A 24,301-nucleotide genomic window follows, 5' to 3' on the forward strand; every position below is an offset into this window, starting at 1 on the left:
CCAGTTGTCAGATAGATGCAGCAAGCAATGAGCACAGCACGTGTTATATTAGCAAGAGGAATTGAGTTCAGAAGTGGGGATGTCTTCCTGCAGTTATGGGATCATTGAATATATTCAAGGCTGAGTTCATCTGATTTTGGAACAACAAAGAAGTGGACGTTTATGGGGGAAGGCAAGGAAATGGTTTTCACACCATTGCAGAACAGTTACCGAGTCAAACAGCACAGAAACAGTCCCTTCAGTCCAACTACTCCATGCTATGTTCTGAAACTAATCTAATCCCATCTGCCAGTGTTTGGCCTATATCCCTCTGTCACAAAGCTGGTCCTTTTTTCTAAAAGCTGGTCCTTCTTCTCAAGGATGCTGTGTCCTTGGTTTTTTTTCAGAGGGGTGGTAAAAAGACCCAAGCTCCGAAGCAACTGGTTCAGTACAGAGATGAAAAACGGTATTGGGAGGCATTTTTGGTAATGTGTGAACAGATGAGACTTGAGGCCAAAGCTTTTATGTTTTAGAAGTGACCTGTACAATGAAAGGGGAGTGGTCAGTCCTGAAAGCTGAAGTCTTGTTTGGGTGAGTTAAGCAGTGGGCTGTCTGGAGAAAGGCTGCTAATACTGTCTCCTTCTGCCCTTCTAACTTCAACTGTAAGCCTCTGTTTCAGTTTTACTTTGTTTAAGGGGTTTGTTTTTTTGGTACTGTTGTGTTCAAGCATTGCGAAGAGTGTTAAGAGTTTCTCCACAGCTTGTACTGTACTTAATAAAGTTTGGTTGTTCACAGAAGTTGGCGTATTGCAGTGTAAGAAGCTCAAGCAAAAGAACTTAACAAAGGAACCTAAGGGATAAGTCTTTCATGCAGAAAGTGGCGTGTTTAAGGAAAGAGCTGTCAGAAGAAGTGGTGGGTGCTGGCACAATTATGACATTAAAAGGCATCTGGATGGGTATACGATTAGGAAGGGTTTAGATGATATGGACCAGATGCTGGCAAATCAGCCGAGATTAGGTTAGGTTATCTAGTTGGCACGGATGAATTAGACCAAAGGGTCTGTTTCTGTGCAACATATCTTTATCACTCTGGCTTGCCACTAACATTTGCCACATCTATATGTACAGTTTCTCTCTGGTGTCAGTGTCAATGCCTTGATGTCTCATTCTTAACCGGACTGGCAGTGATGATTTTTGTAATCTTTTCTTACAGACTATCTGAAGACAGAAGTTTCAAAGTCAACAGATAAAGGGCTCAAGTCCAAAATGTTGATTTTCCTGCTTATCTGATGCTGCTTGCCATGCTGCGCTTTTCCAGCAACGCATTTTTTGAATCTGACTCTCCAGCGTCTCCATTCCTCACTTTCACGTCAATGTCTGACAGTCACTCAATCCACCAGGACCGCAACAATTTTCAACTATGATTCTGTGAGAAGGAGCAAAGCTTTCTTTTTGCTTCCTGTTTGAGTACGGGGGGACTGGTTGAAAGACGCTACTGTTGCAGCGCACTGAGTGTGGAGCCTGAAATAACTCTACTGCCTGGAAAGAAGAATTCACGGCGGGGTTGTACACGTGTGTGTGTGTGTGTGCAGCTGAAGCTTCGGCCATGGAGAAACCTGAGGCAACACTCCCCGTTGAGAAACCATGGAAGTGTGGCAACTGCGGGAAGGGCTTCCATGTCCCATCTGTCCTGGCGGCTCATCAGTGCAATACACTGGGAAGAGGCCGTTCTCCTGCCCCAAGCGGGTGAAGGGCTTTACTTGCTCCTGTGTCCTGCTGGCCCACCAGCATATACAGACTGGTGAGAGGACGTTTTACTGCTCCGTGTGCGGGAAAGGGTTCACTTGTGTGGACAACCTCCAGACCCACCAGCGAATCCATGCAGGAGAGAGGCTTTTCAGTTGCCACGAGTGCGGGAAAGCCTTTGGCAATTCCTCCGACCTGCTGAAGAACCGGCGAGTCCACACGGGGGAGAGGCCATTCAGCTGCCCAGAGTGCGGGAAGGCCTTCAGCGACTCCTCCAACCTGCTGAGGCACCGGCGGGTCCACACAGGGGAGAGGCCCTTCAGCTGCCCAGAGTGCAGGAAGGCCTTCAGCAATTCCTCCAACCTGCTGGCCCATCAGCAGGTCCACACGGGGGAGAGGCCCTTCAGCTGCCCAGAGTGCGGGAAGGCCTTCAGTAAATCCTCCAACCTGCTGGCCCATCAGCGGGTCCACACGGCGGAGAGGCCCTTCAGCTGCCCAGAGTGCGGGTCGGCCTTCAGCAATTCCTCCGACCGACTGAGACACCGGAGAATCCACACGGGGGAGAGGCCTTTCGCCTGCTCTGAGTGTGGTAAGGCCTTCAGCAATTCCTCTGACCTGTTGTCCCACCGGCGGGTCCACACCAGGGAAAGGCCATTCAGCTGCCCCGAGTGTGGAAAGGGGTTCACCCGCTCCTCCAAACTGCTGACCCATCAATGGGTCCACACCGGGGAGAGACCGTTTGCCTGCCCCGACTGCGGGCAGAGGTTCACATTGTCCTGCAACTTGCAGAGGCACCAGCGGACCCAACAATCAGATTCCACCAGTGACGCTGCAGTGGGTCACCCCAAGGCTGAACCTCTTGCCCATTATGACAGTGGGTGCAGTGGGCTTTTTTTGTTTTGTGCTGGACTCACCATCCCCTCCCCGCCCCCACCCCCCCAAGCCCACCTACGTGGCTCAGGGGTGGTATGGTGACTCAGTGGTTAGTACCACTGCCTCACGATGCTGACCTGGGTTCAATTCCACCCTCGGGATGACAGTCTGTGTGTATCTTTCACGATGTCCCCCCCACATCTCTATGGGTTACTTCTGAGTGCTCCGGTTTCCTTCCCCTGGTCTAAAGGTGTACAGGTTAGGATGGATTGACCCATCTAAATTGTCCCATAGTGTTCTGGGATGTGTAGGTGTGGTGCATTAGTCAGGGGTAAATGTAGAGGAATAGGAATAGGGGAATGGGTCTGGCTGGGTTACTCTGCGGAGGGCCAGTGTGGACTTGATGGGCTAAAGGACCTGTTTCCATACTGTTGGGAATCTAATCTTTAAAAAAGAGAATTCCTCCAAGCGATACTGATAAAACATGCCGAGTTGGACAAAGTATCCCGTCAAGTTTGAGACAAACCCAGAGTTGAAGAAGTCGGAAGTCACACAACACCATGTTACAGTGCAATAAGTTTATTTGAAATCACAAACTTTAAGAGCATTGCTCTTTTATGAGTGCTGCTCCTTCATCACTTCATCTGGTGCCATGTGACTTCTGACCTTGTCCACCCCAATTCAATACCAGCACCTCCGCATCAGAGTTGATGAATGAGATTGGAGTTTATTCGGCCTGATTTAGTAAGATGTTCATTTGGAAACTCAAAACTGTCGGACCGACAAAGAGACATGAATCATAGAGTCCCACAGCAGGAGACAGGCCTTTCGGCCCAACATGGTCCATGCCAACCAAACTGTCCATCAACACTAAGCCCATTTCCTTGCACTTGGCCCATTTCCTTCCATACCTTTCCTATCCACTTATTTGTCCAAATGCCTTATAAATATTGTTAATGTACCCACCTCAACCACTTCTGCTGGCATTTCATTCCATATGTGTACCACCGTCTGCATAAAAAAAAAAGTTGCCCCTCACATTCCCTTTTATTCTTTTTCCTCTAACCTTAAACTGATGCCCTCTAGCTCTCACTTCCCCAACCCCGGGGTAAACGTCTGAGTGCATTCACCCTCTCCATGCCTCTCACGATCACTTCACTTCTCTAAGGGCCCCTGTCAGTCTCTAATGCTCTAAATAAAAATATCTTAGCTTGTCCAACCTCTCCCTTTTACACAGAGCCTTGAGTCCTGGCAACATCCTTGTATATGTCTTCAGCACGCTTCCAAGTTTAATAACATATTTGTTATAGACACTGCCCTGTCTACCTATTTTGTTGGAAATATAGGACCTAATCCAAACTGGATAATCTGGCTGATGCGGCAGGAAACCACTTCCTTTCTTAAGAGAGAAGTCTCCTGGAGAGAACTGGCTGGCTGACTGATCTACTGACCCTCAGTGTCCCACTGCCCTCAGTTATCTGGAGGGGTGTCCACACATTTGCCTAAGGTGGTGCTTGAAACCTTTATCATCTTTGGGATGGATCCCCATTCATTCCGTGCGATGGAGTCATGCTGCCTGGAAACAGACACTTCAGACCAACCAGTCCATGATCCCTAACTAAACTAGTGCCACCCATCTGCTCCTGGCCTGTATCCAGTTTGTTAATAGTTTTGTTCATTTGTTCACCATGAGAGTTGGATAAATAAATTGCTGATTGTTGATTTTAAAGTGTTGGGGATTTATTCTTCTCACTAGAGCAGGTTACACCACTTTTCATGCTAATTTTATAGATTATTGGGCGACACTCTCTGTTTGAGAAAGGTGGTGCTGTCAGCCTTCGCTTTATAAGAGTATTGACGTGATGTACTGCTGAATGCAATGGAGTCAACATGAATCCCAGCCTCTCACTGTGGTTGTGGGTGAATCGCCTTAATTTGGTTCTTAACTCAGAAACTGCACACAATTAACTGCTGAAACAATGATTTACACTTGATTGTATGCAGCAACCAAAAATAAAACTCAAGTAACCAAGTTCAACCTCACTCACAACTTGGCTATCACCCAATTGATGGCAGAATTTAACTGAGTTTCCACCAACAGTTTGTCTCTGGAAGTATCCAGGGATTCAGTGCAGCATTCTTCTTCCAAGTACTGCTGCTGCATCTTTCTGGAGTTGCATTCTGGTGGAGATTCCTCGCTTTCAAATCTGTGGTGGGATGCTTCTTTAGATTCTAACACCATCTCCCCACACTTCTGGAGATCTCCGGTCTGTAGCTTACCTTCTTATCCTCGAGGGTTAGTGGCTTGTTTGATACAGCCTTTCCTGCAAAAAAACCCCTTTACGTCAGGGCCTTCCTTCCACAGACAAACTTAATTGTCCTTTTGTCATGAGGTTATTAAACACTTAGCTCATCGGTCCCAGGAAACAACTTGTTGTTTTGCGTCCTTCTACCCAGGGATGACTAACTACCAGAAATTAGGCCATTCAGCCCATTGAGTCTGCTCCAGTATTCAATCATGGCTGATATGTTTCTCAACCCAATTCTCCCCGTAACCCTTGATAGGTAAGAATGATTGAATGGTGGAGCAGACTCAATGAGCTGAATGGCCTCATTTCTGCTTTTGAGGTCTTCTGATGTAGCAGTTTCTCAGTGGCCCTTTTGTTTCTTGGTCCAGAAAGAGTTACTGCTGACTCAGGGAGTTTGGAAACTTCTGGAGTTTACAGGACCACACCACATTCCTCTCTGCCTCCTCCCGAGATACTGGCAATTCCCAAGATCCCTTGGTATCCCTGAAAACAATCGAGGTATCTGTAAATCTCTGCTGCTACTCAGGAACAGAAAGATTATGGGGACAGACTATGGAGTTCTACTCCAGGATTCTCTCAAGGTAAACTTACAGGTTGAGTCAGTAGTTAGGAAGGCAAATGCAATGCAGGCATTTATTTTGATCAGACTTGAATATAAAAGCAGGGATGTACTTCTGAGACTCCGGTCAGGCCACAATTGGAGTACTGTATGTAGATTTGGGCCCCATATCTCAAGAAGGATGTACTGGCCCTGGAACATGTTCAGAGGAGGTTCACAAGAATGGTCCAGGAATGAAAAATTTAACATATGAAGAACATTAGAGGACTCTAGGTTTATACTTCATGGAGTTCAGAAGGATGAGAGGGGATCTAATTGAAACCTACAGAATAATAAACGGCGTGGATGTTGGGAAGATGTTTCCATTGGTAGGACAGACTAGAACCTGAGTGCTCAGCTTTCGTGTCAAGGGAAGACCATTTAGAACAGAGGGGAGAGAAACTTCTTAAACCAGAGTGTGGTGAATCTATGGAATTCACCGCCACAGAAGGCTGCGGAGGCCAAGTTACTGAGTATATTTAAGACTGAGATAGATAGGTTCTTGAGTATCAAGGGGATTAAGGGTTACGTGGAGATTGGGGTTGAGAAACGTATCAGCCATGATTGAATGGCGAAGCAGACTCAATGGGCTGAATGGCCTAATTTCTGCTCCTATGGTCTTATGATATGCTGATGTGTGGAGGGGTGAGGAGGGGGGAAAAAGAGATGAAGAGAGAAAGACAGTTAAAGTGAACCTCGATAGTGATGAAGGAAATATAAGAATTGTATGAAAAATGGCAGAACACATAGGAGCACTGGCATACAGAGGGATCTGGGCATATAGATCCGTGGAAGTGGTAATGCAGGTGGGCATGGTGGTCAAGAAGGCACACAGCACGGTTCCTTGAATGTAAGAGTTACGTTACAGCACTTTATTCTGACCACATTCGGAATATTGTGTGCAGTTCTGGTCACTATGCTACAGGAAGGTTGTGGGTGATCTGGCAGAGGGTACAGACAAGGTTCACCAGGACATTGCCTAGTCTCGAGGGCTCTCATTACGAGCAGAGGAGGCATAAACCTGGATTGTTTTCTTTGGAAAAACAGAGGCTGAGAGGAGACCTCGACAAAATGATGAGACACACAGATTGGCTGGACAGGGGTGGCAGGGTAGCTCAGTGGTTCGCACTGACGCCTCACAGTGCCAGAGCCCTGCATTCGATTTTAGTCTCAGGCAACTATCTGTGTGGAGTTGGCACATTGTCCCTGCACCCCACCTCCCGTGTCTGTGTGGGCTTCCTCCGGGTGCTCCGGCTTCCTCCTACAATCCAAACTTGTATAGGTTAGGGTGGATTAGCGAAGCTAAATTACCCATAGTGTCCAGGGAGAGGCAGGTTAAGTTGGATTGTCTGTATGTAAATTGCCCCAATGTTCAGGGATGTGTAAGTTTGGTGCATTAGTCAGGAGTAAATGTAGATAATAGGGGTAAGGGAATGGGTCTCTATGTGTTAATCTTTGGAGGGCCGGTGTTGACTTGTTGGGCTGAATGGTCTGTTTCCACGCTGGAGGGATTCTGTGATAGTCAGAGGCGTTTTTTCCCTCCAGGGTGGAAAAGTCAACTAAAAGAGGGCACAGGTTCAAGGTGAAAGGGGGACTGTTTGGGGGAGAAGTGGTGGGGTGGGGGTGGGGAATTTACACAGAGAGGTGGTGGGTTTCTGGAACGCACCGCCAGTGGAGGTAGTGGAAGCAGGCATCTTAACAATGTTTAAGGTGTATCTTGATAGACACATGAAGGGGAGGTGAACAGAGGAACAGAAACCACACATGGGCAATAAATAGCAGGTCTAAGTAAGGATTAAGTATTAGCACAGGCTTGAGGGGGTGTGTGTGCCTAAACCAAGTGAGAAGAGCCTGTGACTGTGCTGTATTGATACAGCTTTCCCCCACTATTTGAAAGTAGAGTGTTCCTTTCATAAGCTGAAATGGGCCTAAAGCGAAGAAGCAATTAGCATGAATTAATTTATATTATGCCTTTCTTTGTAAAAGCGACAATCCTCTTCAGATTTCTTTCGATTTGTGAGAACAGATATTAATGTAGGTCTTTTGTAAAAGTGAAGTAGTGTAAAGTGAACTTTCGAAAAGTGGGGGATACCCTTATGCTGATGGAGGGGAGATGGGGGAGCAATGAAGAGGGGTGGATGGAGGCTCATGTGGAGAATAAACACCGAGACCAATTGTGCCTGGCCCTGTGCTGGAGATTCAATGGGACAGAGACAAATGTATCTATTTCAGGTATACCTGCAGTATGCTCCATCCAGGATAAAAAAAATGTCCTTCATCTGCTTCACCATACAGGGCAGATGAGCAGTTTCTCCACAATGTGGACCAGGAGGTGATGCGACTGAGTGAAGCCTTTCCTGTGCTGAATGCAGGTGATTGGCCGCTGCCCGGTATATAAATGCTGATGAATTTCGGGCAGGCGGGGAAGGGAAACCGTTCCTACACTCCCTGCATTTTCATGATTTCTCCATGGTGCAGGTGTCCTCGTATTTCTCCAGGTTCAACAATCAGTTGAAACTCGCTCACACTTACAGCATAGGTGTGGTGTTACTGGTGAACTGGTAATTGGAGGACTCTCATTCAGTCTGTAAAGCATGTTCCAGTCACTACTCTGGTGTGTGGGTATGTGAGACTCTGAGTTTCCAGTCACACTGACGTTTAAAACCTAACTAAGCAGACAGACCTTCTCCCCTTTGTTTTCAAGGCCATCAATATCCAAGTCCTGGTGAATCAAGCGACTGTCATACTTCGATGTGATGTTTGGTCTGAGATTTCTGCCTCCAAATTCTTCTCTTGTAATATTCCTGTGGAAAGAGGTTGCAAAGGTCATCGCTGTCAGTCCACAATAGAAAATCAAAACACACAATTCTAGTTTCTGTGGAACATTCTTTCCTCTCTTAATACCCAAGATCTTTGTGCTGATCTTTATGTAAATGTATACAGCAGGGTAATGTGGTGGATTGCATACTCCTTGAAGAGTCCACTCAAGTTGCTAAAATGGACATCTATCATGCGGTATTGACGTTCCTACTGAAGATACACAATATTCTGCTCTACAATATTACGAGCCCAGCAACAACTGCAAATCAGGCTTTGAGAGCTATAAACATTCCATCAAATATGTAACATATACCCCAGACTTATCTGTCTTATATTAACGCACGGTTGTCTTAAATCTGAGTCTTCTGGAAATGTAAGTTTTAAGTGTGACTTTTTGTAAAAGAAGCCATCATTTTGGACTCCTTCCATGCCATACTGACTCTATTACTGGAAATACATCCATACTACACCAGGATTCATGGATCAATGACGTGAGGCTAATCTTTACCCTCTTATAATTTTCTGTCACATAAATGTTTCGACGAATGCCAACGCTTTTCACCAGTCATACAGTCAGAGACATAAAGCACAGAAACAGATCCTTCAATCTAACTTGTCCATGCCAATCGGATATCCAAAATTAGTCTAGTTCCATTTGCCATCACTTGGTCCATATCCCTCTAAACCCTTCCTTTTCATATATCCATCCAGATGCCTCCACCACTTCCTCTGGCAGCTCATTCCATACACGCATCACCCTCTGCAAAAAATGGTTGACTGCAAGGTCCCTTTTAAATTTTTCCCCTCTCGCCCTAAACCTATGCCCTCTAGTTCTGCACTCCCCCTATCCCAGGGAAAAGACCTTGTCTATTCACCCTATCCACACCCTTCAAGTTTTTATAAACCTCTTTAAAAAACACACACTCAGCCTGAGATGCTCTAGGGAAAACAGCCCCATCCTATTCAGCCTCTCCTTGTGGTTCAAACCCTCCTAATCTGGCAACAGCCTTGTGAATCTTTTCTGAATCCTTTCAAGTATCACAACATCCTTCCTATAGAAGGGAGACCAGAATTGCACACAATATTCCAGAAGAAGCCGACTGAAACTGACTTTTGCAGAGTTTGCTCCCTGCTTGGATTCATACTCTCTGCCTCCCGTTGCTGCAAGTGAACAGTGCTTCCCCCCTTCTCTCTCCCTCCCAGGATAAGGAATGGAAAGGAGGAGACATTGCTTCACTCCCAGATTTTACCCAGAAGAGTCCCCCTATTGTCTGAATGCGCAAGTTGGACCTTGAGCTTCTGAAGCTACTGCTGCTCCTCTCTTTCTCTGAATGAAGATTGAGCTTCACCCCAGACTGCAACTCCCTTCCTCTGTCCAAACATCTGTGAGCACAGCACATTTTTGTTGAAGTAAGGCATCTTTCCTGAATGTTACAATTAAAGGGGTGTCTTCCCCCTGATATTCAAAGGACGGTAAGTCAGAGACGGGCCACGCCTTGTGTTATGTGGCATGTGTGACAGTTGCAACAGGATGTCCCAACTCCTATGCTCAATTCAAAATTCGTGAGAAGGTTTGTAGCTCGGGTGCTCGTTGTGGTTCTGTTCGCCGAGCTGGGAATTTTTGTTGCAGACGTTTCATCCCCTGTCTAGGTGACATCCTTAGTGCTTGGGAGCCTCTTGTGAAGCGCTTCTGTGATGTTTCCTCCAGCATTTATAGTGGTTTGTCTCTGCCGCTTCCGGTTGTCAGTTCCAACTGTCCGCTGCATTGGCCGGTATATTGGGTCCAGGTCAATGTGTTTGTTGATAGAATCTGTGGATGAGTGCCATGCCAGAGAACGGCCAGGGAATTCCTAAAGGCATGGCCTCTAGGCATTTTACAGCGCCACATTTTTCAACTCTGGATCTGGGACAAGGTGTGTGGTGTGGGGGTGGGGGGATGGGAAATAAAGAAACTGGTGAAATCTACATTGATCCTATGTAGTTAGTGGGTCCCAAAGCAGAAGATGAAATGTTCTTCCTACAAGCGGCAGGGAGCTAGAGCTTGGAGGGAGAGGCAGCCGAGGACTTGCATGTCCTTGACGGATTGGGAGGGGGGAGTTAAAGTGTTCAGCCACAAGGTGGTGGGGTCGTTTAGTTTTGGCGTCTCAGAACTGTTCCCTGAAATGTTCTGCAAGTTGGCGTCCAGTCTCCCCAATATGGCAGAGACCACATCGAGAGCAATGGACTTATAAATCTTATAAAGAAATTGTACAAATCTTAGCCTGCTAGAGTTATTTTCTTTAATTAAGTTAAAGAAAATTTTAATTAAATTGGGTGACTACATGAAACGATTTGTTGGTCATCCTCCTCAAATGAGACAATGCCATAAATATCAGTGAACTGTTTTTTTTGTTCGAACCACAAGTTCTTGATTTATTTTCACAACTTATTGGTATTCACATCTGCACATTCAATGTCAAACTCTGACATCAGAAATGACATGACATCATTATTTTTTTCTTACAATACTCCAACAAACAAATTAATAACACAGTGAATACCAAGTCTCATTAATATGAAATTAAATTTGACCAAATAAAATGTAAAATCAAATGGGAGATAACAAATGGGGGAAGGGCAGAAGGCAAGAAATGCAGCATCATAGAAGGTGCTCCTCCAGGGAGTGTATTTTACCAACTACAACTGCTCAATATAAACAAACACTCTGACATGACCCTCCGGTTTTAATGTAAACCATAGCCCCATACAGTAGGTACCATTTAAATAAGTTAATAGATACAAGCCTTGAGCAAATCCAGCCTCCAGCCGGACCCCCTGCTTCTTGGAGCTCGGACCTTCCTCCAGCTCCGGGGGGTTGTTGAGCTCCTGGGCTCCGGCCGCCGCCGAAGAAGCCGCGGGCGCCGGCTCTCTCTCCTCCACCGCCGACATTTTAAATTTGTTTTCTCGTTCACCCGGTAACCGTCACCTCCCCCTTCCCGGGCCCCGGGAATTATACACAAATAAACAATAAACCCCACCAGGGACTGTCTCCTTTTCTTGACAACTTTTGTTTGAAAAGTTCCGGCTTTAATTTGAAAAGTATTTTAAAGGTATTTTCTGAGGTAAACGATTCCTGTCTGCCCCCCTCCCTCCGTCAGAAACCGCCCGCTGAGTCGATGAGAAAACCGCAGCCTCGCGCCGCCATCTTTGTTTTTCTTCTTCTTTCCGTCTCCTCCTTCTGTGACGCGCGTCATCCGCGCCTCCTCCAATCAGAGCGCACCTTACTCCACCTGACCAATGGCAGCTGGCATTCCGTGTCGTGTTGGTCCCACCGTCTGCAATATCTCTCTCCGATTAGTCGGTACCGACCACAAGCTTTGGGATTGGTTGGGAATTTCACAATCACGTCAGTGTATCCGCCCTTTTCATTCCCGTTCATTCATTCAACAGCAGCTAACCCAATTTACTGCAACGGGCTCTGCAGCTATAGCGGTAGTGCCACATATTCAGGGAGAAGATGTGATTTTTAACGTTATCAACCAATTCAACTGTGGCACCTCCACATCCATTCATTCAACTGAAGAGGGCTCAATTTAGTGTAAAGGGCTCTGAGGGTATAATATTTGTATCCCATGTTGAGAAGAAACCTCTCCCCATTCATTCAATAGAAGAGGACCTATTTGCTGCAGAGGTTTTTTTTCAGGCGCAGTGGTAGTATCCCTATCTTCGAGCCCTGAAATCCCACTGCTATGAGGATGCGTAATAACAAATTTTTTAGTCATAAGTCACATGACACCAGGTTATAGTCCAGCAAGTTTGTTTGGAGGGGATCTTACAGAAATATATTAAATTATGAAAGAAATAGAAGTAGGATGTTGCATTGGTAGGTGAGACTAGGATAAGAGCACATGGTCTCAAGATTAGAAGAAGCAGGTTTAAAACTGAACTGAGAAGAAACTTCTTCACCCAGAGGGTTGTTAATCTATGGAATTCCTTGCCCAGGGAAGTATTTGACATTACTTCAGCAATCACTAGAAGCAGTAGATACGTTTTTGAAAAATAAAAGAATTCAGGAAACGGTGAAAATGCAGGTAAGTGCAGCATAGTCCACGAAAAGATTAGTCATGATCTTATTGAGTGGTGGAGCGGGCCGGAAGGCCGACTCTTGCTCCTAGTTCTTATGTTGTGTTTTCCAAACATTAATTTTATTTCCATTGTTTAAAATCAAATATTTAAGATGAACAGTTTGTTTTTCCTCACTTGGACACACTGTGACCCACAACACTGTGAATATCATAAACCCGCTCATGAGATATCATTGGAACAATTCATAAACTAGATTTGTCACTGAGATACTAGAAAGGAGAAAAATTCCCAACATGTGCAGGATGCTAACGAAAAGTTAGCAACCTGAAATGGTAACAGGAGCAAGTGAACAGCCCCAATCAGGAAACTCATATTCTGACATCCACTACAGTACCTTGCTTTCCTTTTCAGTTTAATGATCCATAATTGAATCTGACTCCAACACACTCTCTGGCAGACAGTTCCAGAGGTCAAAGTATTTTCAATCATGAATGAAGTAAGTTTTGGATCCATCCCAAAGACATTGAACATAGAAAAATACAGCGCAGTACAGGCCCTTTGGCCCTCGATGTTGCGCCGATCCAAGCCCACCTAACCTACACTAGCCCACTATCCTCCATATGCCTATCCAATGCCCATTTAAATGCCCATAAAGGGGGAGAGTACTGGCAGGGCATTCCATGAACTCACGACTCGCTGAGTAAAGAGTCTACCCCTAACATCTGTCCTATACCTACCACCCCTTAATCTAAAGCTATGCACCCTCGTAATAGCTGACTCCAAACGTGGAAAAAGGTTCTCATGGTCAACCCTATCTTAACGCCGAATCATCTTGTACACCTCTATCAAGTCACCCCTAAACCTTCTTTTCTCCAATGAAAACAGCCCCAAGTGCCTCAGCCTTTCCTCATACGAACTTCCTACCATACCAGGCAACATCCTGGTAAACCTCCTTTGCACCCGTTCCAGTGCCTCCACATCCTTCCTATAGTATGGCGACCAAAACTGCACACAATACTCCAGATGCGGCCGCACCAGAGTCTTATACATCTGCAACATGACCTCAGGACTCCGGAACTCAATTCCTCGACCAATAAAAGCCAGTACGCCATATGCCTTCTTCACAGCACTATTTACCTGGATGGCAACTTTCAGAGATCTGTGTACATGGACACCAAGATCCCTCTGCTCATCCACACTACCAAGTATCCAACCATTAGCCCAGTACCCCATCTTCTTGTTACTCTTACCAAAGTGAATCACTTCACACTTACCTACATTGAACTCCATTTGCCACTTTTCTTCCCAGCTCTGCAGCTTATCGATATCCCGCTGTAACCTGCCACATCCTTCCTCACTGTCAACAACTCCACCGACTTTCGTATCATCCGCAAACTTGCTCACCCAACCTTCTAGCCCCTCCTCCAGGTCATTTATAAAAATGAAAAACAACAATGGTCCCAAAACAGATCCTTGCGGAACACCGCTAGTAACTGCACTCCAAGATGAACCTTTTCCATCAACTACTACCCTCTGTCTTCTTCCAGCCAGCCAATTCCTAATCCAAACCTCCAACTCACCCTCAATGCCATACCTCCGTATTTTTTGCAGTAGCCTAGCATGGGGAACCTTATCAAACGCCTTACTAAAATCCATATACACCACATCTACCGCTTTCGCCTCGTCCACCTCCTTATTCACCTTCTCAAAGAATTCAATAAGGTTTGTGAGGCACGACCTACCCTTCACAAAACCATGCTGACTATCCTTGATCACATTATTCCTATCCAGATGTTCATAAATCCTATCCCTTACAATCCTCTCTAAGACTTTTGCCCACAACAGAAGTGAGACTCGCCGGCCTATAGTTACTAGGGTTATCCCTACTCCCCTTTTTGAACAAGGGAACCACATTTGCTATCCTCCAGTCTTCTGGCACTATTCCCGTAGACACTGAGGACATAAAAATCAAGGCCAATGGCTCTGCAATCTCGTCCCTTGCTTCCCAGAGAATCCTAGGATAAATGCCATCAGGCCCAGGGGACTTATCTATTTTCACCCTTTCCAGGATTTCCAACACCTCTTCCCTACATACCTCAAAGCCATTCATTCTAATTAATTGTGACTCAGTATTCACATCGGCAATAATGTCCTATTCCTGAGTGAATACTGACGAAAAGTATTCATTCAGTGTCTTCCCCAATCTCTTCAGCCTCCACACGCAACTTCCCACTACTATCCTTGACTGGACCTATTCCTACCCTAGTCATTCTTTTATTCCTGACATACCCTATAGAAAGCCTTTGGGTTTTCCCACATCCTACCAACTAAGGACTTTTCATGTCCTCTCCTTGCTGCTTTTAGCTCTCTCTTCAGATCCTTCCTGGCTACCTTATAACTATCAATCGCCCCAATTGAACCTTCACACCTCATCTTTACATAGGCCGCCCTCTCCCCTTTAACAAGGGATTCCAATTCCTTATTAAACCACGGTTCCCTCACACGACCCTTTCCTCCCTGCCTGACAGGTACATACTTATCAAGAACACTCAATAGTTGCTCCTTGAACAAGCTCCACATATCAATTGCGCCCTTCCCTTGAAGCCTACTTTTCCAAGCCACGCATCCTAAGTCGTGCCTCACCATATCATAATTTCCCTGTCCTCAGCCATAACTCTTGCCCTGCAGTGCACACTTATCCCTCTCCATCACTAGAGTAAAAGTCACCGAATTGTGGTCACTGTCCCCAAAGTGCTCACCTACCTCCAATTCTAACACCTGGCCTGGTTCGTTACCCAGAACCAAATCCAGTATGGCCTCACCTCTTGTTGGCCTGTCTACATATTGTGTCAGGAAACCCTCCTGCACACATTGGACAAACACCGACCCATCTAACGAACTCGAGCTATAGCTTTCCCAGTCAATATCTGGAAAGTTAAAGTCCCCCATAACAACCACCCTATTACTTTCACTCTTCTCCTGAATCAATCCTTTCTTCTACGTATCTAGGACTATTAGGAGGCCTGTAGAAAACTCCTAACAGGGTGACCTCACCTTTCCTATTCCTAACCTCAGTCCAAACTACCTCAGATGGCGAGTCTTCATCCATCGTTGTTTCCACTGCTGTAATACTATATTTGACAAGCAATGCCACACCTCCCCCTCTTTTACCCCCACCTCTGACCCTACTAAAACATTTAAACCCTGGAACCTGCAACAGCCAATCCTGTCCCTGTTCTACCCATGTCTCCGTAATAGCCACAACATCGAAATCCCAGGTACCAATCCATGCTGCAAGTTCACCTACCTTTTTTCATATACTTCTTGCATTGAAGTATACACACTTCAAGCCATTTTCCTGTTTACAGGCACCCTCCTTTGAGATTGATGCCATGTTCCTAACCTCCCTACACTCCAGGTCCTGCACCCTAAAGCTACAGTCTAGGTTCCCATTCCCCTGTAGAATTAGTTTAAATCCCCCCGAAGAGCACTAGCAAACCTTTCCCCCAAGGATACTGGTGCCCCTCAGGTCCAGGTGTAGACCATCCTGTTTATAGAGGTCCCACCTTCCCCAGAAAGAACCCCAGTTATCCAGATACCGGAATCCCTCCCTCCTGCACCATCCCTGTAGCCACGCATTTAACTGTTCTCTCTCCTTATTCCTCGACTCTCTATCACGTGGCACGGGTAACAAACCAGAAACAACAACTCTGTTTGTTCTAACTCTGAGCTTCCAACCTAGCTCCCTGAAAGCCTGCCTAACATCCTCAACCCTCTTCCTACCTATGTCGTTTGTGCCAATGTGGACCACGACTTCAGGCTGCTCCCCTTCCCCCTTAAGGATCAGGAAAACACGATCAGAGACGTCACGTACCCTTGCACCTGGGAGGCAACATACCAAACGTGAGTCTCTCTCGCCCCCACAGAACCGCCTATCTGTGCCCCGAACGATTGCTCTGCTCTTCTCCACCCTTCCCTTCTGAGCAACGGTGACAGGCTCCGTGCCAGAGGCCTGAACCCCATTGCTTACCCCTGGTAAGTACCCCCCCCCCCCCCACAAGTATCCAAAATGGTATACTTGTTCTTGAGGGGAACGGCCGCAGGGGTCCCTGCACTGGCTGCTTCTTACCAGTCCCCCTCACTGTCACCCATCTATCTGCCATCTTTGGAGTTACTACTTCCCTAAAGCTCCGATCTATGACCCCATCTGCCTCCCGAATGATCCTAAGTTCATCCAACTCCAGCTCCAGTTCCCTAACATGGTCTAGGAGGAGCTGGAGATGGGTGCACTTCCTGCACGACCATGGCATCCCTCACCTCAAACATGTTGCAAGAGGAACATTGCACTGCCTTCACTGCCATCCCTCTAAAAGTAACCTTTTAAAAACAAACTGGGTCCAAGAATAGAACAAGCAAAATGCAGCACTTACCTACTTACCACAACGGTTCTTATTATTAGGTTAGGCACCTCTGTAGTGCCTCGGGTTCCTCTCCTGCGTGCTTTTATAGGGAAAGAAACCTACCCAGGTAAGCTTACGCTACACCAACTTCCAGATCCGCTTCGCGCTTTTTAAAAAAAAACTTTCAAATTTAAACCGTTAAACAAACGTCACCGAGCCTTCAAGCAGCCCCTGCCAAACAGCCCTTACCTGCTCCGCTGACACTTCTATAAGAGGTGTTGGCTGGACGCAGACACTTCGGCGGGCAGTGTTCATTACTCATGTGTATTCTCTCCCCCACCCGCCTTAAACTAATCACCTGGGTTGTGAGTCGATTGTGCTGGCATTCTGGTGGCCCCAGGCAGTGTCTGTATCTGCTCTGCTGTTTCTCTCCATATTGTGATCCAGCGGCCATCTTGTGTGTCAAGTTGGCCAACTGATGGCTCAGTAGCCATCTTGTGTTTCTGTGTGCCTAGTAACACCCTGCCCTTCCCCACCTCTCCGCCATGCCCACTCTCTCTCCCCCACTCAATCTCTCTATCAACCCCACTCATTCTCTCTCTCTACCCCCACCCTCTGACCGCCATTTTCTCTCTCTCTCTGTCCCCCATCCTTTAGGTCTCTATTCTCCCCAGCCCCCACCACACCCGTCCTTTCTCAAGCCTCGAACCATCTTTGACCGCTGTATCAAGCCCTTCAAAGGACAGAGAGAGAGAGAGAGAGAGAGAGAGAGAGAGAGAGAGAGAGAGAGAGAGAGAGAGAGATAATGGATAGTAATGACTCTACCTGGGAGTTGGGAGGGGTGAGAAATGGCTGATCTTCAAAATTGAGAATACTTAAAATGATTTTTGCAAGGTTTGTAGCTCAGGTTGAGGTTTAGGGTGTAGGTTTGCTCGCTGGGCTGTAGGTTTGATATCCAGACGTTTCATCACCTGGCTAGGTAACATCTTCAGTGGCGACCTCCCAGTGAAGCGAAGCTGTGTCTCCTGCTTTCTATTTATATCTTTCTCCTGGATGGGGTTCCTGGGGTTTGTGGTGATGTCATTTCCTGTTCGTTTTCTGAGGGGTTGATAGATGGCATCTAGATCTATGTATTTGTTTATGGTGTTGTGCTTGGAGTGCCAGGCCTCGTAGCCCTACACATGGATGAAAAAAAACACCATTTCGACTGGGACAACACATCTATCCTGGGGCAGGCTAAGCAAAGACTTGCCAGAGAATTCCTAGAGGCCTGGCACTCCAACCTCAACGCCATAAACAAACACATAGACCGAGATACCATCTATCAGCCTCTCAGAAAACGAACAGGAAATGACATCACCACAAACCCCAGGAACCCCATCCAGGAGAAAGATATAAATAGAAAGCAGGAGACAACAGCTTCGCTTCACTTGGCGTCGCCACTGAAGATGTTACCTAGCCAGGTGATGAAACGTCTGGATATCAAACCTACACCCTAAACCTAAAATGATATCTTCAGAAACATCGTTAAAGCCAGAAAGCGTTTTCAAGTTTTTTAAAAGAGCTGCTGAAATCTATCTGATTCTTTCACTGAAATAAACGCAGTCAGGCCACCGCTCAGGACAGGCTGGAAGGGGTGAATGGGCGAAAATGAGCACTGCAGATGCAGGAGATTAGAGTCAAGATTAGAGTGGTGCTGGAAAAGCACAGCCGGTCAAGCAGCATTCGAGGCTTTTGCCTGAAACATCGATTTTCCTGCTCCTTGGATGCTGCCTGACCTGCTGTGATTTCCGACACCACTCTGATCTTGAATGTAAGGGGTGAATGGCCTAGTCCTAGTCTTGTGAAGTTGGTTCCAACTATCTAGAAATAGCGTCACAGAGCACAGAAACATACCCTTCGGTCTATGCCGACCAGATATCCTAAATTAATCTAGTGACCCATTTGCCAGCATTTGGCCCCTTATCCCTCTGAATCTGTCCTATTCATATCCCCATCCAGATGCATTTTAAATATTATCATTGTACTGGCCTCCACCACTTCCTCTGGCTGACACGCACCAGCGTTGTGTGCAAAAAGGTTGCCCCTCAGAAATCTTACCCCTCTCACCCTAAACCCATGCCCTCCACTTCTGGACTCGCGCAACGTGGGGAAAAGACATACAAAAGTTGAGCAGCCAGACAGAATGCAAAAACAATACAATGTCGAATCACAGGGAAAAACAAATTGTAGCTCGACCCCTTTTTTGTCATATTGGCATTTGGACTCTTAAAATCTGACAGGAACACCAGCATCCCTAGTGAGCATACTGCGCATGTTTCCCGGTGTCAGTAACGCAGTGCACATGCCCACCGGTATAAGCTGAACACTGGGCATGCTCATCGCTTTCCGCAAAAAATGGCGCGCGACCTTCCTTTGATGGTCCAATAGGGAACCGTGGAGGGCCAAAACAAAACTGGTCCTCCTGCCAATCAGAGCCAACCCATTGTCTGAATGCGGAAGTTGGACCATGAATTTCTGAAGCTGCTACTCCTGTTCCTCTTTCTGAATCAACATTGAGCTTCACCCAGACTACAAATTCTTTTCTCTGTCTGAGATCTGTGTGTACAGCACTCTCTTTTCTCGCCCCCTTTGCCATTTCTATGTCTTTCCGGAGTTCAATTGTTGACTTACAGCAACTGAAAGGAAAGGGATTGAACCCAGGGAGGGGACGGACTATGGAAAAGTGATCGAGGTCTGTGTCTCAATTGGCAAAATAGACAGACAGGAGGCTGGAAGGACACAGCAAATCAGGCAGCATCACGAGGTGTAGAAGTCGATATTTCGGGTGTAACCCTTCTTCAGGACTGGGGATAGGTGAAGAATCGGTCAGATTAATCATTGGGTGGAAGAAATCAGGTTGGTGGCAGGAAGGAGTGGTAGTGAGGGGCATGGGGCTGAGAAGGGAGTCGGGTGATGGAAAGGGAAGTTATTTGAAATTGGAGAACTCGATGTTGGGTCCTGCAGGCTGTAGTCTGCCCGGGCGGAAGATGGGGTGTTGTTCCCTAATTTGCGGTTTGGTTCGTTGTGGCAATAGAGGAAGGCTAAGATGTTCTTGTCGGGAAGGGGAATTAAAATCGATGGTGACTGGGAGGTCTGGTCAGCCTCTGCGGACCCAGCTGTGATGCTCGCCAATCCGTTCCCCAAGTTTATGCTCAGTCTCCCCGAAGTCGAGAAGACCACAATTTACAAACACGTGGCAAATGCAGTATCTCAATGTGAAGTTATAGTCTTTGCTATGAAACAAAAAGCAGCAAGGAGATGTATTGTTTAAATGGTGATACTGTGGGATGTGGAGAAAGTGAGAACTGCAGATGTTGGAGATGAGAGTCAAAGTGTGGTGCTGAAAAAGGTGGTAAGTCAGGCAGCATCTGAGGACCAGGAGAGTCGACATTTTGGTCCCGAGCACTTCATCAGGAATGATGTGTGGATGGACAAAGGGTCTGATTCGGTTCTATATAACTCTCATCATCTTCAGTGAGAGCAGAAGTGTGATTGTGAAGGCTGGAGTTTCAGAGCAGCTTTCAAAGATGCTTTGCCCTTAATGTGGATGGACAAAGGGTCTGTTTCTGTGCTGTATGACTCTAATCATCTTCGGTGAGAGCAGAAGTGTTTCTGAGGACTTTTCAAAGATGTTTTGCCCTTAATGGGAGTAGAAGGTACAATGAAATCTTGCATTTGTGAGACAGCAACTGAGTGAGTGAGTAAATCCGAGGTTTTGGTGCAAAGTGGGAATTCATTGCACTGTGAGGATGAAACTCTACTTATTGAGTCATTTCTGCTGGTGAATGAAACCAGGCTCAAGATTAGGAGGAGTAAATTTAGGACAGAGATGAGGAGGAACTGCTTTTCATGGAGTGTAGTGTATCTATGGAATTCTCTGCCCCAGGAAGCAGTAGAGGCAGCTTCATTAAGTATATTCAAGACACAATTGGATGGGTTTTTGCAATGGTAGGGGAATTAAGGGTAGTTGGGACAATGCAGGGAGGAGGATCTCAGATGGTGAATAGAATAGCCATGATCTTAATTGGATTTTTGAACAAGAGGAAGGCATGAAAATGGTTTCAAGACCAGTTTAGAACAGTTACAGAGCCAGAGAGCACAAACAGACCCTTCAATCCAACTAGACCATGCTGACTGTGTTCACAAACTAAACTAGTCCCACCTGCCCCATTCTCCCCGTAACCTTTGATCCCCTTGATACTCAAGAACCTATCTGTCTCAGTTTTAAATATCCTCAGTGACCTGGCCTGCACAGCCTTCTGTGGAAATAGATTCCACAGATTCACCGCTCTCTGGCTGAAGAAGTTTCTCCGTTCTAAAAGGTCTTCCCTTTACTCTAAGGCTGTGCCCTCTGGCCCGAGTCTGTCCTACCAATGGAAACATCTTTGCAATGTCCACTCTGTCCAGGCTTTGAAGATTATGTATGTTTCAATTAGACCCCCCCCTCCTACTCCTCCCCCCCCCCCCCCGAGTGTGCGCCTGTTAATCAGCATGAACCAGACCCTTCAGGATGAGGTACAGCAGGGATTAGGGTCAGCAAAGTGAGAATGAAGGGAGTGTGTGTGGGATGGAGATTTTCAGCTTCTAGGGAATGAGAGAGAAAAGTGAGTTCGCTATAAATTAGAATTGATCGGATGGGCCAAAGAGTGGTAGATGGAATTTAATTTGGAGAAATGTGAGTTGTTGCATTTTGGTCAAGCAATCCAGGCAGGACTGACACAGTTAAGAGGAGTGTTGCAGAACAAAGAGTCCTTGGAGTGCAGGTTCCATAGTTCTCAGGTAGACAGGCTAGCCTTTGTTGGTCAGAGCATTGAGTAGATGAGTTGGGAGGTCATGTTGTGGCTGTCCAGGATGTTGGTTAAGCCACTTTTGGAATACTGCAGTTAGTTCTGGTCTCCCTGCTGTAGGAAAGATGTTATGAAACTTTGAAAGGGTCAGAAAAGAATAGGCCAGGGGCATTTTCCATGGAGCATCAGAGACTGAGGGATAAACTTATAGACCTTTGTAAGGGCCATGGATAGAGGGGAAACCCTAAGGTCTTTTCCCCAGGGTATGGCAGTCCAAAACTAGAAGGCATATGTTTGAGGTGAGAGTGGAATGATTTAAGAGATTGGAGGGGCAACCACTTCAGAGGGTGGTGCATGTATGGAACGAACTGCCAGAGGAAGTGGTGGAGGCTGGCACAATTACAACATTTAAAAGGCATGTGGATGTCTGTCTGTTCTCAGCTCTGCTGGATGTCTGTTGAAGCTCTGAACCCCCCCTTCTACACCTTCTGGGACAAACATTTAGTCAATCAAGCCTCAATCCACAATCTCCCAGCCAGTCAACAATCCAGGCACAGTGTAGTCACAGCAGGGAATCAGCTGCCCTGAGTGCAGGAAGGCCTTTACCCAGGCCTCTGCCCTGCTGAGGCACCGGTGGGTCCACACGGGGGAGAGACCCTTCAGCTGCCCCGAGTGCAGAAGGACATTCCGTGAATCCTCCAACCTGTTGAGGCACCAACGGGTCCACACAGATGGTGGAATTCGAATTTGGTCAGAAATCTGGAGTTCAGAATCTAACGGTGAAACCATTGTCGGTGGGGTGGGGGTGGAAGAAAACCCCCATCTGATTCACTCAGTTCTTTTTTAGGGAAGACTTGAGCAGTTATTAGAGCAGTCGTCCCAGCTGCATCCTTTACCCGGTCTGGCCTACATGTGACTCCAGCCCCACAACAGTCTGGTGGACTCTACGCTGCTCATCCAACTTGATTGGAATACAGGTTCAAATTGCTGAGTGAGGCAATACTTCCTCCAGGTTAAGGCTGTACCAAGGATGCAGTTACAAAGGGACGACTCAGTTGTGACCAATAATGAAGAAAGTGAGGGGTTGCACTTTGACCTTGAGCTATTTTTAAAAAATTGCTACTTTTTCTACGCCTTTCTGCTGGGAGATTCTGAAGCTGTAACAAAGTTGGGTCACAATAAAGATTACCTGAACTTCACACTGAGCTCAGACGCTCACTGAGAGCTTTAAACTGCAACAGGTTTTTGTTTTAAAACTGCTCATTTTACATGTGAAAGTGAGAACTGCTGATGCTGGAGATCAGAGTCAAGATTAGAGTGGTGCTGGCAAAGCACTGCAGGTCAGGCAGCGTGCGAGGACCAGGGAAATTGACATTTCGGGCAAAAGCCCTTCCTCAGGTTTTTGCCAGAAACGTTGATGTTCCTGCTCCTCAGATGCTGCCTGACCTGCTGTGCTCATTTCTGACAGTCTCCTGTCCTATGTTTCCAATGTTGTGTATCGGTTGCAGCAGTGAATGAGTAGCCAGCATTGTTAGAAATTGTAAAATTTTCAGGAGTGCAATGTCATCAGCATTGTAGTTTCCTGGCAGCACTGAGAAGTGTGTGCTTGGTTCACTAGACATGATGTGGAGGTGCTGGTGTTGGACTGGGGTGGATAAAGTTAAAACTCAACACCAGGTTATCGTCCAACTGGCTTATTTGGAAGCACGAGCTTCTCCATTGGGTGTTTGTGGAACAGGATCATAAGACACAACCACCTGATGAAAGAGCAGTGCTCCAAATGCTAGTGCTTACAAATGAGCCTGTTAGAGTATCACCTGGTATTGTGTGAAATTTAACTTCGCACACCCCAGTCCAACAGCGGCATCTCCAAATCAGGTACATAGTTCTTTGAAAGTTGCATCATTGGGAGACAGGGTCGTGAAAGAGGCCAGTCAGGAGCCCTGGAGGACCGGAAGGTGACTGGTCCTCCTGCCAATCAGAGCCTTCCTATTGTCTGAATGCAGACGTTGGAACATGAGCTTCGGAAGCTGCTGCTGCTCTCTCTGAATGAAGATTGAGTTTGCTCCAGACTGTAACCTCCTTATTCTGTCAACCATCTGAGTGTATGGTACTCTCTTCACAACTCCTTTTCCATGTTTTTCATTCTGGGCTTCAATTTCCGACTTGCAGCAACCGAAAGGAAAGGGAATGAATTCACGGAGTGGACAGAATCAGGAAAAGTTTGTTTATAAACAGTGTGTTTCACGTGTGGAGTGAATGTAAAGAGGAAGTGGTGGATGCACATTCAGATGCAACGTTGAAAAGACATTTGGATAAGTATATGAAGAGGCACGGTGCGGAGGGATATGGGCCAAACACTGGCAAGTGGCACCAGTTTAGTTTGAGAACGTAGGCAGCATGGAATAGTTGGACTGAAGGGTCCGTTTCTGTGCTGTCTAACGTAACTGTTCTGTCGTGGTCTTAAAACCATTTTCTTGCCTTCCACCTTCAACGTGGATACTGTACCTGCATCCAACACATAAACCATTCAAAATAAAAGAAATCCACACTTTATTGTTCAAAAATCAGATGAACTCAGCCTTGAATATATTCAATGACCCCCTAACTACAGGAAGACATCCCTACTTCTAATCTCAGTTCAGCTTGCTAATATACCACTTGCCTTGCTGCACCTGTCTGA

At 46.4% G+C, this 24,301-nt stretch overlaps 1 protein-coding gene across 1 annotated transcript; it reads left to right on the top strand.

Moving 5' to 3' along the window:
* Positions 1 to 1,670: 1,670 nt before the first annotated feature.
* On the top strand, positions 1,671 to 23,877 carry LOC148143797 (uncharacterized; the record flags this gene model as incomplete). The annotated part of the gene is made up of 3 exons (XM_087975266.1): positions 1,671 to 2,482; positions 22,213 to 22,408; positions 23,791 to 23,877. Coding segments are annotated over 3 exons (1,095 nt in total), but the record flags the coding sequence as incomplete, so codon positions are not given.
* Between the last annotated feature and the right edge of the window lie 424 nt (positions 23,878 to 24,301).

This window comes from Chiloscyllium plagiosum, unplaced genomic scaffold (genome assembly GCF_037043375.1).
Source record: "Chiloscyllium plagiosum isolate Xiang-an unplaced genomic scaffold, Cpla_swu_hap1 HiC_scaffold_27, whole genome shotgun sequence".
In the NCBI taxonomy this organism is placed as follows: Eukaryota; Metazoa; Chordata; class Chondrichthyes; order Orectolobiformes; family Hemiscylliidae; genus Chiloscyllium; species Chiloscyllium plagiosum.